Here is a 19,795-nt window from a genome sequence, read left to right on the forward strand (position 1 = left end):
TTTCAGGATATTGATTTCAGTCACTTTGTTTTCAGTTAAATGGAGTTACACATGGATAACAGCAGAATCTAGCACTAAATTCCTAAAATAAAGTAGCAAATCAAATCTGTAGTATAATTAGAATAGTTTCTGAATTATGTAAAGTGACAGCATACTGGACCCCATGGATCCTGTAGTTCCACACATTATGACATCTGTCCTTGGCTAGAGAAAGCAGATCAGCATCTGTCTTCAGTGGTGAAACAAGCATTCTTATGTATTGCTTAGCAGGTGGTGTTCTTGAAATGACATGCTAAGAATCCTCTCCTTGGGAGGCTAAGCATATGACCTTCAAAGAGTTTCCAACCTCTTGGACGCACGAGATCTTCTGAATCAGGGTAAAAAAACTAAGCTGCTGCTCCTAGGCTAGGTGGTTTCAAATTACATTAGCATCAGGCACCGAGAACCAATGGAGATAGGTTATGCACATTTTTATTTGGACTTGTCATCCTGGTTCTCTGTGCACTCAGTACTTTGAAAGTACTGCCTGCTTTAGGCTAGTTCAGTCTCTGTGACTAGTGTCAGTTGAAAGGAAATGGTACAGATCCAGAACAAGTGCAAAGAGGAAAACATATTCTGCCACATTTTGGTCAGGGGAGGGAATTGAACATTGTTGATCTGGCATATATTTTACAGTGTGTATGTACATTTTGGCTCCAACTACCACTATCTGACTCACAGAGCTAAATCTTCTATTCTTCCTGCTCATAATACTTCTGGCCTTGACTTAATGGATTTTACAGACTCTTTAGAAATTTTCTACACAGATCACCCCAACTCCTACTATTGATATTTGAGGTTCACTCACAAGAGTGGAATTTTACTGAATACATTGGTCTGGGGAATAGGGTCATCCTAAAAATACTTCATGTGTTCCTATCCCTTACTAGATATGCTTCAAGTGTTCCTCCTCCAACTCGTAAATTCTCTGCTCCAACAGATGCTCTCTGAAAATAGTAGCCCAGTTGATGCCCAGTCCTACGCCCCTTTACTGAGTCTCTAGCTTTAATGTATGTGTAATTGAGCATTTTCCCCGTCCACTTCTTATCTTGTGCCTTTTAGAATTATATAGATGCTGCTTGCTGTGATCAAAGGAGAGCATGTTTCTCTCCAGTGGGACAGGAAGCACAATAACTGGGTGAGTTACCAATATGGACAAGTCTCTTGGAGACAGGAAATCTGAGAGGAAAAGTGGTACTAGATGATAACCTGGCTTGTGGACATGGAATCTGGGTGGGAAGATGCCAGGATACCCCGAGTTTGGGACAGGGCCTGCATGTCCTCTTACCGCCACTGTCATTGTGCTTTTGTTTTCAGTACTAAAAATACTTAAATTCATTTCCAGCATCTTCTTCTAGGAGCAATATGTACCTTAACTGCTGTACTTTCTAAAGAATGTTTCTGATGGAAAACAAGGTTGTCAGCTACAGGAGGAGAACAAAGCCCTTTTAAAGCTGAAGATTTTTTTTTTGTTTTAGTTATTAAAAGGAACAAGTGCCCCAAATATTATGAAGTCGGCCATTAAGGACTGGAAATATCATACATACTATTTAATCTTCTCACACAGCTTGACCAGAACGGGAAGTGCACATATACTTGAAAAGCCGGCTGTGTTCTTCTAGGAAAAGAGAACAGTGCATTAGTTCATATAGCTCATGTACTTTCCAGCTGCTTGTGTAATGGTTGACACAAAATTAAAGGGGATGAACAATTTCCTGGGGGAAAATGGTCATTTACCAGGATTATTCACTTTAATAAAATCAGTGTTTTATAAACCATCTGCATCTTGCATGAGAATAGAACAAGTGACAATGATACTTACCAGGAATTGTGGAAGTGTTCATTGAACATAAATCTTGTTCCTGAATGCTCAGTGGGAGTTTTGGGTGAGCAAGGGATGCAGGGTCAGGCTCAAAAGGAGGATAATTTAAGGGGATGAATGTGTACATAGTGCATCCATTGGTTTTTAATGGGATTCTTACATAGAAAACCAAGGACAGGGCCTTGTTTACCACCTGTAGAAAATTATGCTCCAAGGTAAATCCATTTTACAATACATGACCTTCATTGGAGACAAACCAAATGTGGAGGATAATGAGTAATCCTAATATCCCAGAATGAAGTAGCACTTACTGGTACATGCTTACGTCAAAGAAATACTCACATAATGTAAATGGGGCATTAATTTAATGCACATGCTGCTAGTATGACCTACCATATATTCAAATGGACTATAAATATGAAGGGATAAATTCTTTTGTCAGTGCACAGCCTGAGTAACTGGGCTGTGGGCTAAGGAGGTTTGTAGGGTGTAAGCATGAACAGCTTGAACAACATCTTTTCCTCAGGCCATGGAGGACGATTATTGTTATTATTATTATTTTCAATACTATACAGCCTAGGAGTCCTAGTCATGGACTAGGACCTCCTTGTGTTAGGTGCTGTACAGAACAAAGAGACTGTCTCTGCCCCAAAGAACTTACAATCTAAGTATAAAACAAGAGACAACAGATGGACAGACACAGGAGCGGCGCCAGAGTTTCTGGCGCCCTAGGCAGAATTCGGGGGGCGGCATTTTGTACGCGCCCCACGGGGCGTGCGGGAGCTTCCAGTTCCGCTCCCATCGCGCCGCCGAAGAAGGACCCTCCACTGAAATGCCACAGGCGACAGTGGCAGTCATTGAGCTGCTCAATTGCCTGCCGCTGTTTTCCGCGGCACGTTGGTGGAGGGTCCTTCTTCGGCGGCACGACAGGAGAGGAACCGGAAGCTCCCGCGCGCCCCGTGGGGAGCACACAAAATGCCGCCCCCTGAATCCTGGTGCCCTAGTGACCGCCTAGAGTCGCCTAATGGAAGCGCCAGCCCCAGGGGCGGCTCTAGGATTTTGGCCGCCCCAAGCAGGCCGGCGCGCCGCAGGGGGCGCGCTGCCAGTCGCCAGTCCCGCGGCTCCGGGGGACCTCTTGCAGACGTGCCTGCGGAGGGTCTGCTGGTCCCGCGGCTCCAGTGGAGCATCCGCAGGCATGCCTGCGGGAGGTCCAGCTGAGCCGCGGGACCACCGGACTCTCCGCAGTCATGCCTGTGGCAGGTCCACTGGAGCCGCGGCACCGGCGCACCCTCCGCAGTCATGCCTGCGGGAGGTCCGCTGGTCCCGGGGCTCCGGTGGACCTCCCGCAGGCATGACTGCGGAAGGTCCACCGGAGCCGCCTGCCGCCCTGCCAGCAAAATGCCGCCCCACGCGCGCGCTTGGCGCGCTGGCGTCTGGAGCCGGCCCTGGCCAGCCCTGGACAGACAGACAGATGGAGGAGTACAAGGAAACAATATTGGTCAGCATGGCAATCACAGTCACAGATCCACCAGTCCCACCCTACTTTAACCCCTAACTTAGCTCTCATGGTGCTGTGCTCTGCAGCATACAAGAGGACTCAGACCTCCTGTGTGGGATCCCTGCATCCTGACTCCCAATACTGTAGCAGTGCACCAGTTCTGCTGTGTTTAGGACTCAACATGCCCCTGCTGGCAGGGATTAGGATGGAAGGAAACAGATTTGCTCAAGCAATAACACATGATTGGAAGGTAACCACATGTACTGGGTGCACAGTGAATGGCCAACTACCATCAGCATCTGATATTCAATAAATTCTTGAATTGCCTATACATCAATGATAGGAGCTGGGTTACAAACGAGAGAAATTGGAATTGCTTATTTATGATCATAATTAAATCTGGTTGTTATTACTGAAACCTGGTGGGATGATTCGCACTATTGGACTGTTAAAATCAATGGTTATAACCTATTTAAGAAGAATTAAGTAGGCAAAAAGGGAGTGGGAGTGACACTCTATGTCAAAAATGGTATTACTTGTTTCCAGTCACTGACAACTTGGAAGAAAATGATCTTGAATGCTTCTGGATCAATGTCCAAACAGATAAAGCACAAGATTGGGTATTAATTCATGTCTGCTACACACCATCAAATCACACAGGAGAACAGGATGACTGCCTTCTTAGACACCCAATCTATAATGTCTAGGAAAAAAGGCTGTGTGATCATGGTGGACTTCAATTTGAATGACATATGCTGCCAGAACTAAAACATCCTTGTAATTTCTGAACATTATAGATCACAATTTCCTAACTCAAAAAGTGTTGCATCCAACACAGGGGAATGCTTTATTAGATCTGTCCTAACAGTCAAAGAAAAACTGATCACAGACCTAAAAATTAATGGTAGTTTAGGTACAAGTTATCATGACTTGGTTACATTTATAATGTGCAAGCAGAATAAAGTTGAGATCAGTTATATATATATATATACCTGATGCTTTAACAGGACTAATTTCACAAAGCTGAAAACAATTATGAGCCAAATCAGGTAGGAGGAAGATAACTGGATTGGGAATTATTTAAGAACACTTTACTAGATGCCCCAAAAGCCACGATCCCACATTAGAGGAAGAAGGTTGTGCTGGTTAAAAAAAAAATGGTATAGAGGGGAAGTGAAGGCAGCTATTTATATATCTATACATATACATATACAGAAATAGATAGATAGATAGATAGATGCCTTCACTTCCCCTCTATACCAGATGTGGGACTATGGCTTTTGCGGCATCTAGTATATGTATATGTATGTGTATATATATCAAATGGAAGAAAGGGGAAGTGGATAGTAATGAATATAAATCAGAAATTAGGAATTGTAGAAAATTGATAAGGGACACAAGGATAAATCTATGGCCAGCAGAGTTAAGGACAATAAGAAGGAGTTTTTTAAATATATGAGAAATAAAAAGAAATCCTGACAATGGTATTGGTCCATTACTAGATGGAAATGGTAGAATTATCAATAATAATGCAGAAAAAGCAGAAGTGTTCATAAAATAGTTCTGTTCTATATTTGGAGAAAAAACTGATATAGTCGCATTGGGTGGTGATAGCACTTTTTCCATCCCACAAGTATCTCTGTGCGATGTTCAACAGAAGCTGCAAAAGTTAGACATTTTTAAATCAGTAAGTCCAGATAACGTGGATGCAAGAGTTTTAATAGAGTTGGCTGAGGAGCTCGCTGAACTGTTAATGGTGTTTTTCAATAAGTTTTGCAGCACTGGCCAAGTTCCAGAAGGCTGGAAGAAAGCTAATATGCCAATTTTTAAACAGGCTAAACGGGATGACGTGGGTAATTATAGCCTGTTAAGTCTGACATCAATCTCAGCAAGATAATGGGAGCTGCTGATAGGGGACTCGATTAATAAAGAACTAGAGGACGGTAATGTAATTAATGCAAATCAACATGGGTTTATGGAAAATAGATCCTGTCAAACTAACTCAATATCTTTTTCTGATTAGATTACAAGTTTGGTTGATTAAGGTAATAGTGTTGACATAATTTACTTAGACTTCTATAAGGCATTTGACTTGGTACTGCACAACATTTTGATTAAAAACTAGAACAATATAAAATGAACATGGCACACGTTAAGTGGATTAAAAACTAGCTAACTGATAAGTCTCAAAATGTAATTGTAAATAGGGAATCATCATCAAGCGGGTGTCCTTCCAAGGGGGGGGCCTATGCTATTTAATATTTTTATCAATGAACTGGAAGAAAACATATAATCATCACTGATAAAGTTTGCAGATGGCACAAAATTGGAGGAGTGGCAAATAATGAAGAGGGCAAGTCACTGATTCAGAGTGATCTGGATTACTTGGTAAACTGGGTGCAGCAAGCAATATGCATTTTAATATGGCTAAATGTAAATATATGTATCCAAGAACAAAGAATGTAGCCTATATTTACAGAATGGGGGATTCTATCTTAGAAAGTAATGACTCAGAGAAAGACTTAAGGGTTGTGGTGGATAATCAGCTGAATATGAGCTCCCAATGTGATGCTGTGGCCATAAGAGCTAATGCAATCCTGGGATGCAATCCAGGGGAATCTCGAGTAGGAACAGAGAGGTTACTTTACCTCTGTTTTTGGCACTGGCGTGACAGCTGCTGGAATACTATGTCCAGTTCTGGTCCCAACAATTCAAGGTGCTAATTGGAGAGGGTTCAGAGAAGAGCCATGAAAATGATTAAAGTATTAGAAAACAGGCCTTATAGTGATAGACTCAAAGAGCTCATCTAGAAAGAAAGGTATAGATAATAGGACAGAAAATATCATGTTGCCTCTATATAAATCCATGGTATGCCCACATCTTGAATATTGTGTGCGGATGTGGTCGTCTCATCTCAAAAAAGATATATTGGAATTGGAAAAGGTTCAGAAAAGGGCAACAAAAATTATTAGGGATATGGAACAGCTCCTGTATGAGGAGAGATTAATAAGACTGGGACTTTTCAGCTTGGAAAGGAGATGGCTAAGAGGAGATATGACTGAGGTCTATAAAATCATGACTGGTGTAGATAAAATAGATAAGGAAGTGTTGTTTACTATTTCTAATAACATAAGAACTAGGGGTCACCAAATGAAATTAATAGGCAGCAGGTTTAAAACAAATAGGAAGAAGTATTTCTTCACAGTCAACCTGTGGAACTCCTTGTCAAAGGATGTTCTGAAGGTCAAGACCATAACAGGGTTCAAAAAAGAACTAGATAAATTCATGGAGAATAGGTCCATCAATGGCTATTAGCCAGGATGGGCAGGAATGGTGTCCCTAGCCTCTGTTTGCCAGAAGCTGGGAATGAGCGACAGAGGATGGATCACTTGATGATTCCCTCTTCTGTTCATTCCCTCTGGGGCACCTGGCACTGGCCACTGTCGGAAGACAGGATACTGGGCTAGATGGACCTTTGGTCTGACCCAGTAGGGGCATTCTTATGTTCTTATTTAACAAAGAGAAGGTTAAGGGGTGACTTGATCATAGTCTGTAAGTATCCACATAGGGAATAAATATTTAATAATAGGCTCTTCAGCACAAACAAATGTCAGGAAATTGAAGCTAGATAAATTCAGAATGGACATAGGGCGTAAAATTTTAACAGTGAGGATAATTAACCATTGGAACAATTTACCAAGGGTCATGGTAGATTCTTCCTCACTGACAATTTTTAAATCAAGATTGGATGTTTTTCTAAAAGATACGCTCAAGAAATTATTTGGGAGAAGTTCTCTGGTGTGTGTTATGCAGGAGGTCAGAGTAGCTTATCACAAATAGTTTGTTCTGGGCTTGGAATCTATGAATAGGTGTAAATATCACACAATAAAGGGATACTTTAACATGCTATACCACTTACAAAGCTGAGGTTTACACACACACACAACACACATCCCAACTAACTTGTGTAATTGTCTTAAACAACTTTGGAGGTGTGGATATACCGTACTTAGTTTGGTAAAATAACCTTTGCACAAATATATCTGACTTTTTAAATGACTCCCCCCATGATGTAAATCTAATCCAAATGAGGAATACAGAAGCAACAGGGATTGTAAAATATTTTTTAGCACCTTAAGCTTCACTCAAGCTGTCAGCTTTTCAGTTTCAGCCTAAGGGCAACATTAAACTCACCTCCATAAGGGATGTAGCTACCAGCACTGGGAGTGCGGCTCCCAGCGCTGGCACACTGTCTACACTGGCGCTTTACAGCGCTGAAACTTGCTGCGCTCAGGGGTGTGTTTTTTCACACCCTGAGTGAGAAAGTTGCAGCGCTGTAAAGTGCCAGTGTAAACAAGCCCTAAGTCACAATGTTCTGCAGTGTGCAAAAGCCTTTGATGTTAACACAGCCACATTTGAAGCCTCTTTGGAAAGAAAATCTGGTGCTTTAAATAAATTACAGTCAAATTTAAGTCCAAACTTTGCTGTAAGTAGAACAGAAACTCCCCCCCCCCGCCCTTTGGTTTGTCATTTTAAAACAGCTTCAAACTGAGGCCACATTAACTTCAAAGATTTCACATACACAGCAGACATCCCACCTTGGGCAGAAGCAGCTGAGGTGATGGTTGCATTGAAGACTTTGAAGACACAAAAAGAGATTATAGCTAGTTCTTCTATGTGTATACAATAGGTCTCCTCCCCTTGCATAGCCCATGAGCAGGCTAGCTAACAACTGAAGTACTTTCACTCAGGGGACTGCAGGGATACTTTCATCTCTGTGTCCCTAGCGGGTAGAAGGAGATGGCTACACCCCCACAATCCCACCCCCAACATACACACACTGGCCCACAGTACAGGGTTGGTGAATTGAGGGGAGCAGACTGCACCATCCTACATCCTACACACACCCTGTGCACACAAGGGCACTCTCTCTGGCTCCCTTTGGGGAAATGCGGCTCCCCCTGCTCTCTGTACAGGGCTGTGCTTAAAGAAACAGGGTATGATCTGAAATGATCTTCTATTCAGACATTTTTTTAGTTGCTCAGGCAATTTTCTGACAAATCTGCCTGTCTGCTGGGTCAGCTGCCATTTTGGGAAGCACACTGGATGCAGCATTTTACAGAGACCACACACACACACACTGTGCTCTCTGAAGAGTGATCTTACCTTTTGTTTTCTTCTTTGTTGTTACCCTTAATCTAAAATAAAACTTGATCAGACTGAAAGTGTATGGTTGCATTTTTTTGTATGGAAAGTCAAAAAAGATAATTAAATGCTTGGAAATTATATTAATTTTAATTAATTTGTAGCTTTAAAATATGTTTCAATAAGGATAACTGTGAGGTAATTGCTAGAAGTGTGCTAGGATTAACTACAGGATGGGCCTAACCAATTTATTAAAAAAATTATTTTAATGCAATTTTTATATGGGATCATGTAGTTGTCTGTGTTAAACAATTCATGCTCATTATTCATTGAGCAGTGAATGAGAGAACTAGTATTTTGAGGAATAACTGACAGATTGTTCATCCTGTCTCAGGGCCATCATCTGCCTAGTCCTGTTGTGATAAATGAGCCTATAAATTTACCCTAATTGTGAGCTCAACTGTGAAAAGTGAGTGAAAATTCATAAAAGGTCACAATAACCTATAACACCAAAACGTTGATGGGAAAAGGTCCAAACAGGAGACAGAAAGAATGAATGAATTCGAACAAAAAGGTCAACTGGTATAACTCATGGAAACAAAGAGACATGGGACCGAAAAATCATGGGACCAAAATTGGTGTGTCAGAAATTAGGCTTAATTGGTGAACAAAATGAGTGGGTGAACTGCTCTGCCCATCATTCCCTCTTGGCACCCTTAAAAGAAAAGACGATTTTGTGGGGAAAGGAAGAAGAATTTGTCCATTAACAGCTACTGACTGGGAGATGGGTGAACCAGCAGGAGCAAGCTTTACCATCATGGCTACCGCCACCACCACTGTCTCCTGGGACCCAGTCACCACCGGGCTGTCTTCTTCCTAATCCTGAGATATGTCCTGACAAGACTAGGCCTGAGAGAGGGACCCAGATGACATCACCACCTCCACTGGCCGCAGCTAAATCCTGACAACTACCTGGGATGTGAGACTTTTTCACTCCCTTTCTCCTCAGTGCGTCCTTTTCTTTCCCCACCTTATTTCTTCTCATTCCTATCCCTCTCCTGGATCCTTCCATCTAATAAGAGTCTGGCTTAGCCCGCCAAGATTGCATATTTCACAACGCTATTGTAAGCCTGTGACCAGAGAGGCAGATAAAAACAATGCCCCACACAGCCCAATCCTGGTCCAAGTTGCCAGGTTTTGGAGTGGCTGATAAGACTGTATTCCATGCATGTGTTTCTCGAGCAGTGAGATTGCAAGAGAGAGTCAACACCAGAGACAGAAACTGTGTTTTCTATGTTTGCTGTTCTTTTCTCTCCCCTCTTGTGTATGTGTCTTGTTTTGTCTTTTAGGCAATGCAACTGGACTTTAACAGCAGCTGCAGCAACAATGGTTCCAGTCCCTCTCAACTAACCTTTTCTCTTTCCCCTGACCTCCCCCTCAAGGACAGTTATCATCCTCTTTAACATCATGTAAAAGACTGTCAAAAAATTCTCTCCAGCTAAAGGGGATGTGAGCAAGGGATGTTCTTAAAGTGAAAGCCTTGCTTAGCACTTTACATTTCAAATGCTTTAACTCTTTTCTCCTGTGTCTTTAATATAAGGTTAAAATGTTTTTTCCCCAGGACACTAAGCAGGCTGAGGCCTCTGCATTACTGAACCCCAAACCTTATACAGTTTTACATTTCTCCAGCGATGGGAAAAAATAGAAACCTCATGCAATTTGGGAGGAAATATTTGACCATCAATAACATGATATTCAATGGAAAGTATAATGAGCATGGTCCTGTTGTTGCTGCTCCACATGAGCTGAAACCCTTATTTACAGTGTATTGTTTATTTCCTTGGCATCACAGCTTGGCAGTAGCCCAATGGCTAATTAGGAATCTCAATTTTCATTCCTGTGAGCAGCATCACAGTGAGGATTCAGGAAGAAACAATATCAATAACTTCTTCGCAAAGAGCAAAAAATGTTTGTTCAGTAGTCAAATGCCTGAAGAAAATTGGAAGCAAACTCCATGGCTTACTTGACTCATAAAACTGAAGGCATAGCTAGCCACCAGCAAAAAAGTGGCACTTCCTTTTGGGGCTACCAATTAGAGATGGGTGCAAGGCTCAAAATGTGAGGTTTCAAGCTCCAGTGTTCAAGGCTGGTTGGAGCCAGACCTTTTGTTTGGTTCGATCCACCATAAACATGTTTGGATTTCAAAGAACCCCAAAATGCAGGGGTGTTCAGATCCAGGGATTTGGTTCAGGCCTATCTCTACTAGCCAGAGGTCTGCACATGCAGAAAAGGTTGGAGTGATGGTGGGTTAGGAAGAAAAGTGTAACTGAAACACACATTGACCAAACCAGACAGTCCCTACGTAAAAGGATAAATGGACACAAATCAGACATCAGGAATGGTAACATACAAAAGCCAGTAGGTGAACACTTCAATCTCCCTGGACATTCTATAACAGATTTAAAAGTAACTATTCTTGAACAAAAAAACTTCAGAAACAGACTTCAAAGAGGAGCAAAGAGTCCTGTGGCACCTTATAGACTAACAGACGTTTTGGAGCATGAGCTTTCATGGGTGCTTGCTTATATATACCTGCCCCTGGAAATTTCCATTACATGCATCCGACGAAGTGGGTATTCACCCACGAAAGCTCATGCTCCAAACGTCTGTATGGGCGCAGCTGTGGCGCTGCAGTGTGGCCTGGGCCACAGCTGCAGCTCACGCGCGGTGCGCAGGCGCTTGAGTGTGGTTCATGCACAGGTGTGCCCAGCGCAGCATTGAGTGGCATTGTGGGCGGTGGGGCAGCGCAAGAGTGCATGGTTGATTGAAGCGGGTGTTGAGGTGCGAAGTGGCGGACTTGTGCATCCCTGTGTTGCTGTCATCGCGTGTATGTGCGTGTCTCTTCAGCGCCATCCGTGCATGTGCTTTTCATCCCAGCACTCGTCTCGCCGTTTCTGTGGCTTCTGCATGTCTGTGGCTTTCTGAGTGTTGCAAATCTGTGTGGCTGGCTGTCCCTCCATGCTTTAGCAGTCTAGCTAGTGCGATGATGGCAAGTGCTCTGAGTCTCGCCCAGTGTGTGAGTCTGAAAGTGCTAGTGATGGTCGGCTCAGCTGTGTGATGGTGCATTCTGCTGTATCTGAGCGCCGTTGAGCAGCCGCGTTGGACGTGGCTTTTGAGTGGTGGGAAATGCGCAATGTGTGGCTGAAGGAGTTTGAGAAGCAGAGGTGAAGCTGGGAACTTGCCAGGGATGAGTGGGATGGACTGTGCAAGCAGCTCGCCCCACTGAGCGGCGCAAGCACACAAGATGGTGAAGTTGCACTGGAGAGCGAGCTTTGTGGCAATGGCAATCTGGGAGCTTAGCGTGATCTGTGTGAAAAGCACGTGGCGGTGGGGTCGGTCGGGAACAAGTTTTGGTGTGGGAAAGTCGACCGTGGTGTCAGTTTGATGCAAGTTTGCAAGGGAAAGATCGCATCCGTGCTAAGAAAGAGATTGACATTGGCGTGCAAGACAGACCCTGGGGCTAACCGTGACTCTGGGGGGCTGGAACTGTGGAGGGGCGAGATTTGCGCTGTGTTCTTCTGGCCTCCCAGCTGGATATTTATTATGGGTTATTTATTAAGAGTGTTCATATTTGGTTCTTGCGTTAATGTGCGTCAGGCTGGCTCTATCATCTTGATATTTACAGGCGCTCACATGAAAGGATCAGATGCATGACTTTTTGACAGTGATGCAGGCAGGGAGAGCAAGGCTTTTCCCAGGACAGGAAGAGCAGGAAAGGGAGTGTGATCGATGCCTGCCCACTGTGATCGTTAAAGGTACCACCACATGCACTGAAGCCTGTGAGATCCTGTGACAGGGTGAGGAAGCTGCCTGCTGACTGAGGAAGCTTGAAATGGAACAAGCTTGAGAGCAGCAGGAAGCACTGTGGTGAAGCTTTGGAGGGGAAAGACTTGAGAAAGCGTTTAAAAGGACGCTGCCATATGGGTATGGGAACATCCCATAATATAAGCTGAAATAGCTTGCCCGCGAAACTATGGCAGGACCACCGAGGAACAATTCAGTGAGGCTTCAGCCACCACATTCAGAGAGGAGGTAATAGTCAGAGAGGCAGAGCTGCTACAGGAGAGAGCAAGAGGCAGAATGAGGGCTGAGGGCCAGCCCAGCACAGGGAGCCTTGCTGGGGATGCATGGCTTGGAAGGCTGAGCCTACAGTAATAGCCTTATGCCTTGCCTTGCTTGCAATTACACTGCCATCTTATTATTATAATATTAATAATAATTGCTATAATATCTTTCTTTTCTTTCTCAAGGTATCTTGTTAAATTTTTAAAGAAAAAGAAAAAAAAAAAGAAAGACAGACAGAACAGTTTTACAACAAAAAAACAACACAACAGACAGACAGACACACAACATGACAACAACACAACAGGCAGGGCAGTGGGGTGTCCTGTCTGGTTTGCTGCAAATCACAGTTGATGCATGCAATGTGAATCATGCACTTGGGGTGATCCTGCACTTCAGAGGGGGGGGGATGGGCAGGAATGGGGAGGGTGGGTGGGGGCAGGAGGTGGAGGCTGATCAGGGGTGGTTTGGAGGCTGTGGGCTGTTGGAGGCAGCTGGGCTGGGGCTGGGGGGGGAAAAAGGGTTGGGACGGGGCTGAAAAGGCTGGGCAGGGGGGGGGGGCGGCAACCAGCTGCTCTGCCCTGCATGGCTACGATAGCCCAGAGCTCTCCGCTGAGCTCTCAGGAGCTCTAGCAGCAGCTTTTTGCTTTTTTCCTCTGCCTCTGCTCCTTTTCTTCCCAATGTTTCTCTTTTCTTCTTCTCTCTCTCTTCTCTTTTTTCTTCTCTTTTTTCTCTCAGTCTTTGAGTGATCAATTTTTTTTTTTTCCTCTTTTTCTTTTCTTTTTTTTTTTTTTTTTGGGATTTCTGTGAGTCACTGTAGAAACACAGAAATGACAATCTGGTCAGTCCAGAAATCAAGAAATGACAACATTTAAACACATAACACGGCAGCATCCACAACTTATGTTACACATCCCATTTTGACCACTCACTTCTCTCATTCTTTTCCTTTTTCCCCCCACCAATGACATAACAAGACAACAAATGTGGAGTAGGGGGGTGATTACTTATAGGGATAAGTGGGAGGATGAAGTGGGGCTTGAGGTAATAGAGAGTGGGAGGGGTTGAGTGAAGAGTTTGATCTAGATGCAGAGATGCAGATATCTCTCTATCTCTATATCTCCCTATCTCTTCACTCCCAAGTTTCTTACAGGACTTACACAGCTTAATCCTGCAAGAGGTTTCTGGACTGCGGGCGGGGGAGGGAGGAGCAATTTGGATTCCGCCCGGGACCCCCCACTGCGCATGTGGTGCCGACCACTGTCCCACCCACTGGGGGACAGGTGGCGCGGACACGTCCGTCACGGGACAAGACAAGGGATATTGGGCTCCTGGATAAAACTTGCGCGCCTATGGATGAAAATTGCCCACGCTTGCGTGATAGACCACATCAACGGATAATTGACACCACCGGGCTATGCCACATCCAGCCCATCCCCATGCATCATGCATGCAGCCATAAGCCAGAAACATTCCCACCCACTCTCCTCCCCAAAAAACTCCCTGCCCGCGGTAACGCGCTTGCCTGCCCTTCCCTGCTGCTACTCTGCATGCTGCCCTCTTGCTGCTGGCAGAAGTCTCCGGGCTCTTCCCCCTCCCAGAGGCCAGGAATCTGCGGTGTCCTCCCCCCCCCTCCTCCTCCTCCGCCTCCTCCTCTCCCTCCGCCGCCTCCTCCTCTCCTCCCCCCCCCCCCCTCCCCTCCTCATGTTATCTATCCTTTGATTGTGGGTATCACACCCAGTCCCATCTCCATCTCCTCTGTAAATGCAAAAATGGTGGGTTGTGGGGCGGATCCGGATTGCCCTGCCTTGTGCGGAGCACTCCGCAGCTCTTGCTTTAACTGCTTTCACCCTGCATTGTAGCGTGTCGATCATCCCCCCTATCCAGCATGGCCCCGATATCTGCTCAAAAGATATCGTAATTCTCTGGCCGCCCTGCGCTGTCGCCTGAACTCTGAACCACCCCCAAAACACTGATGAGTCACCAATTCACCATGTGCTGGCTCGTTTGGGGGCTCGTGGAGGCATGGTGCTGTAAACTGATTAACTGGTTGCACTCACACCTGGCTGCAGCAAGCAGGGAGGAGATTTTTAAATTTTAAATTTTTTTATTTAAGGCGGGTCACCTTGAGGCAAAGCAGTAGAGTGCAAACTGATGTGCAGTGAGTGAACAGGAATTCTGGGATAACTCTTTATCCCTGGAGGGAGGACAATTGGCTGGTGAGTGAGTGTCCCTGCTGAGCAGCGCTGGCAGCGCTGCACTGCTGCTCCCCTGCCCCCTGCCGGGATGGTTTCAGCCACAGCGCTGCCACAGAGTTGCAGCTGGTTGTGCCCTGCAAGTGTGGGGGGTGTGTTGTTGCAGCGCTGGAAAGCCTCCACCAGCGCTGCAACTTGTAAGTGTAGCCAAGCCCTTAGTCTATAAGGTGCCACAGGACTCTTTGCTGCTTTTACTGATCCAGACTAACACAGCTACCCCTCTAATACTAGACTTCAAAGAGAAACAGCAGAACTACAATTCATTTGCAAACTTTGGGCTTGAATAGGGACTGGGAGTGGCTGGCTCATTACAAAAGCAGCTTTGCCTCTCCTGGAATTAACACCTCCTCATCTATTATTGGGAGTGGACTACATCCATCCTGATTGAATTGGCCCTGTCAACACTGGTTCTCCACTTGTGAGGTAACTCCTGTCTCTTCGTGTGTCATTATATAATGCCTGCATCTGTAACTTTCACTCCATGCATCTGAAGAAGTGAGGTGTTTTACCCACAAAAGCTTATGCCCAAATAAATCTGTTAGTCTTTAAAGTGCCACTGGACTCCTTGTTGATTTTGTGGATACAGACTAACACAGCTACCCCCTGATACTAGGCAGGGCTGGAGCAGCCACAGATCTGGAGACCCAGCTGGAGAAAGAGTCCTAGACAGAACTGAAGGGCTCTGAAAACTTCTGCTTCTGTAAAGAATCTAAATAGGATTTGAACCAAAACATCTGACATCTGGCTACTGATGCAGACTTGACAGAACAAGGAGTAATGGTCTCAAGTTGCAGTGAGGGAGGTTTAGGTTGGATATTAGTAACAACTTTTTCACTAGGACGGTGGTGAAGCACTGGAATGGGTTACCTGGGGAGGTGGTGAAATCTCCTTCCTTAGAGGTTTTTAAGGTCAGGCTTGACAAAGCCCTGGCTGGGATGATTTAGTTGGGAACTGGTCCTGCTTTGAGCAGGGGGTTGGACTAGATGACCTCCTGAGGTCCCTTCCAACCCTGATATTCTATGACTTCTAAGCACTGCAGCATCATGGTGTTTTGTGTTTATTACCTGGATTCCTGTCACCCTTACACACACATGGAGGCCCTATAGGGTTCAATGAGGTTACCTGTGTGAGTGAGCACTATTCAACACGAGTGATGCTGGCAGCACAGGGTTGTGCATAAACAAACACAAACAACATAGTAATAAATAATAATGAGACATAATGCGGCAGTAAACACTCAGATGAGGATCTGAATATGGGCACTGAGTCTGAGTTCAGGGAGCTTCTGAGTCCAGGGAGCTTTTTGAGCCATTATCAGGTTGGCAGGCTTAATAAAACTAATTAGAGCTCAGCAGGCTTTTATTCATATAATTCTAGCTTTTTTATTTCCCCCTCTCCTCTTTTTTAAAAAATGCTATGTATTAAGGATGGATGGATCATCAAAGAGTTAATCAAGCACCAGTGGTGTGCCAGTATGGTACTGCACCAGAGCTGATGTGTAAATCTGCTATACCTATTTACAGCTTGAGAGGATCTAGACTCTTACTTTTCATTACAGTTTTGGTCTTGCTGGCTCTGTCTTTTATTTTCCCATACAGTCTCTCTGTATTTGTTTTGCATTCTGCTGTATTTTCCACCTATTTTTACACTAGATGTTCTCTTTGCTCCTTTATTCCTGTATTCAGTCTCACCTAACCACAGTGCAGAACCAATTAATACTAAAGTCTGAGTCAGCATTTCAAATGTATGAGGTTCAGTTTTGAAATTATGCAAATTGAGGCCACCTATCCCTAATAAATGCAGTCACAACATAAAATACCTTTTGACCCTTATTTCTTACCAGAATTTTGGAATTCCTGACAATCCTGTTTGCTTTCCTTACAGCCTTATTCAGCCCCATCTAAAACAGCAAGAGAAAAACAAAATATATCAATTTTGCATTACTTATATATTTTTCCCCAAATATTTTATCTCTTTCTGTCATTAGTCATGGCACAAAAATGAAGGATGGATCTACAAATAAATCACTCACTACTTTTTATTGGACTAATAATCAATTATCTAATCACCATGTATGAAACTCCAGTTGCAAGAGTTCATTTATTTTGCTCCAGGGCACCATTTATTTTCTTAGATGAAGTCCAGCTCAGTTTAAGATTTGGGATTAATATCTTAGCCACGCTGTCTTAGTGACAGTGGACAAAATTCAACAACTCATACAGAAGTGCAATCTATTTGTTGGATTCAAGACGGCCAGAATAGGATGTAAGGAAGCAAGAACCACCCAGTCTCCAGAAAACAAGAGGTTAACTTCAGTTCAGATTTGCCATCTGTCATAGCTCTGTAGTGTTCTCTGGTTGAATGTGGCACTGCCAGTACTCTTTGCCTCAGTTTCCCTCCCAGAGGTTGATCTCTCCAGCTCTCCACACACTAATTTGTGCTGGAGATGTGGCTTAGCCCTAGGGTGACCAGAGGGCAAGTGTGAAAAATCGGGATGGGGGTGTAATAGGTGCCTATATAAGAAAAAGGCCCCCAAATTGGGACTGTCCCTATAAAATCAGGACATCTGGTCACCCTACTTAGCCCTCTGGCCAAGTCACAACAAACACAACCCCCTCTGGTATAACAAAGTTGAAACTAAAAAGTCTCCACCAAACAAAAAGGTCCCTCCTTCCCTTTGGGGATTCTGTTTAGCACACCCGCGGGGCCCTGTTCCCAGCCTGTTTCTAGGCTCGATGCCTCGTGTCCTTCCTGGCTCTGGTATAGAGCTCTGGGTCCCCAGGCTGGCTCCCCTGGAATATCCTTTTCCTTACAGACCCTGGCTCAGGGCTTTAGACAGGAGCCTGTGGTTCCAACTCGTGGGATCTCTCTTCCACCAAGTCTCCTTCCCTTTCCCTCTGCCTCCCCCTCCCAGAGAACTTCCCACTTCTCCCCTTATTCTCAGGGAACAGGTGGGGAGAGTCTCAGGTCTCAGATCTGCTCTCTCTCTCTTGCCCTTAGGCCTGATTCACCCAGACTCTCCTTCTTTGGGTCTCTTGCCCCGCTCTTCCTACTCTGGTCCCAAGTGCCCTCTTTAAATCCCTCTTAATTGGCCAAATTGGAGTGTGCTGATAAAGTACAGGTACACCGGCCCTGCTCCCTCTAAAGGCCCAGTGTCACCCTGTGACACAATCCACTTGCACATGTTCTGTGGGTGTCCAAAAGGCAGTCAATTTACTTACACAGGGAGGGATAGCAGAGCAGAGGGACAGATTGGCCAAAAAGAGGGCATGTCAAGGAGAAAAGCCTCTCCTGCATTTGTACAAGTGGGTCAAATGCAAGTACACTAATATCCCTGACACTTGGCAGCAGCACACAAAACCCACATAGCCACCCCCCAATTGCAGTGGAAGTGTCACTCTTTGGAACAAGAAATATTACTAGGCCATCTATCCAACCAGTCCCATTCACAAGGGAATTCACATGCATCAGGCACCATGAACATGAATGACAGCAGTAATACAGAGACCTGCTCATATGGCAGTAGGAGGTAATCTGTGCCATGCTCTCTGAAGGTCAAATCCACATCAACCACTGGCTCTCACAGCCAGGATCTGCCAAATATTCAAGCAATACTATTAGGACACAGCGGGCAGTCTGGATACAAAAGGAAACAGCAAGAGGTCTAGTTTTTATCAATGTCTAGGTTCTTATCAGCAGCTTCACTAATCTGTAACACCTGCTGTGTGTAGTGTGTCACAGAAATCTGTGACTAGGCATCTGCAAGGTACATTGTGAAGCAAACCTGGCTTGTCAGACCTGCACTTTGACAGTACACTTGGGACTACACCTAATATTAGGGCTTGATACTGAAAGTCACTGGGAGCTCATTGCATCTTTGGATCAGGCCCTTGTTTTGCTTGTTCAGCCTTGCAGAATCCAAAATCTGGTGTGCACCATTGACCACAACTAATTTACACCTGCGGTTTCATTTCACACTTATTTTGTGCCTCCCTTATAGAATTTGTCCAGATGCGTTTTCTTATTTTGGTTACATTGCGCCAAAATCTTCAGTCCAGACAGACTGGCCTGAGAAAAGTGCAGAAGGAAGTGGGTAGTGGAGCAGCTGAGAAGCCACTCTCACTGCACAAAAATACTCTGGCCTCAGACAGTAGATCTTTCAGCCCCGTCCCCAGCCCTTGCATGAATGCTGAAGCACAGAGAGCCACTATGGAGTAGACCTCTGCACCATACTGTGGTGTGAAGCCCCCCACAACCTCTGGGAATGCTTTTCGAATCCTTGTACAGAAGAACCACACTGGTTCCTTTGCCAAAAGACCCTTAACTGTCGAGGAGGTGAGGGATCCTCCCTTAGTTACACTCGGATATCCCTACTAATTGTGTTGACTGGGGTGTAATTGAGAATAGAATCTATGCCACAGTTGGGGAACTGTTCTCCCCTCTATTGTAAACAATATAAATCCAATTTATGCAGGATACTGAGGAGAGGGTATCTCCGTTGGCGAATGGCAGTGTACTCTGGGACATATTTATACTCTCTTTCCTTTATGTATGAAAATGTTATTTTTTTACCCATTAAAATGTCAATACATTAAAAAGTTTCAGTAGGGGGAAAAGGGTAGCTATATTGATGTGAGACAGATCTTGCTTGCAGGACAGGGCCCAGAATTTAAGACAAATTTATGAACTTTCATAAGAGCAACATCTTAATACCCACCCTTTGTACAACTTACTTTTTAAATAATACTCTTCCACAACAGTTACAATGAATCCCATGTGTTGTTCTGCTTTTATTAGGCCATCTTTGATAACCAGTCATATCAGTTAGGGGCACATTCTCCTGATTCCCTCAGCCTTTGTCATTCACGTTTGGAATGAAAGAGCTGAGAATATGCCCCACTAACCTTGCTGTGG

At 44.6% G+C, this 19,795-nt stretch overlaps 1 protein-coding gene across 4 annotated transcripts in view; it reads right to left on the bottom strand.

Moving 5' to 3' along the window:
• The window catches only part of AOAH (acyloxyacyl hydrolase), a 114,285-nt gene that overhangs the window by 63,949 nt on the left and 30,541 nt on the right, over positions 1–19,795 (bottom strand). For 3 of the 4 annotated variants that reach the window (XM_039526634.1, XM_039526635.1, XM_039526633.1), the window contains exons 6-7: positions 16,722–16,781; positions 1,587–1,657 (exon numbers count right to left, since the gene is read on the bottom strand). In XM_039526634.1, coding sequence (XP_039382568.1) covers positions 1,587–1,657; positions 16,722–16,781 — 131 coding nt within the window. The remainder of the gene's footprint in view (positions 1–1,586; positions 1,658–16,721; positions 16,782–19,795) is intronic. The other variant, XM_039526636.1, reaches the window with a different exon arrangement.

The sequence above is a fragment of the Mauremys reevesii genome, linkage group 2 (genome assembly GCF_016161935.1).
Source record: "Mauremys reevesii isolate NIE-2019 linkage group 2, ASM1616193v1, whole genome shotgun sequence".
NCBI classification, from domain to species: domain Eukaryota; kingdom Metazoa; phylum Chordata; order Testudines; family Geoemydidae; genus Mauremys; species Mauremys reevesii.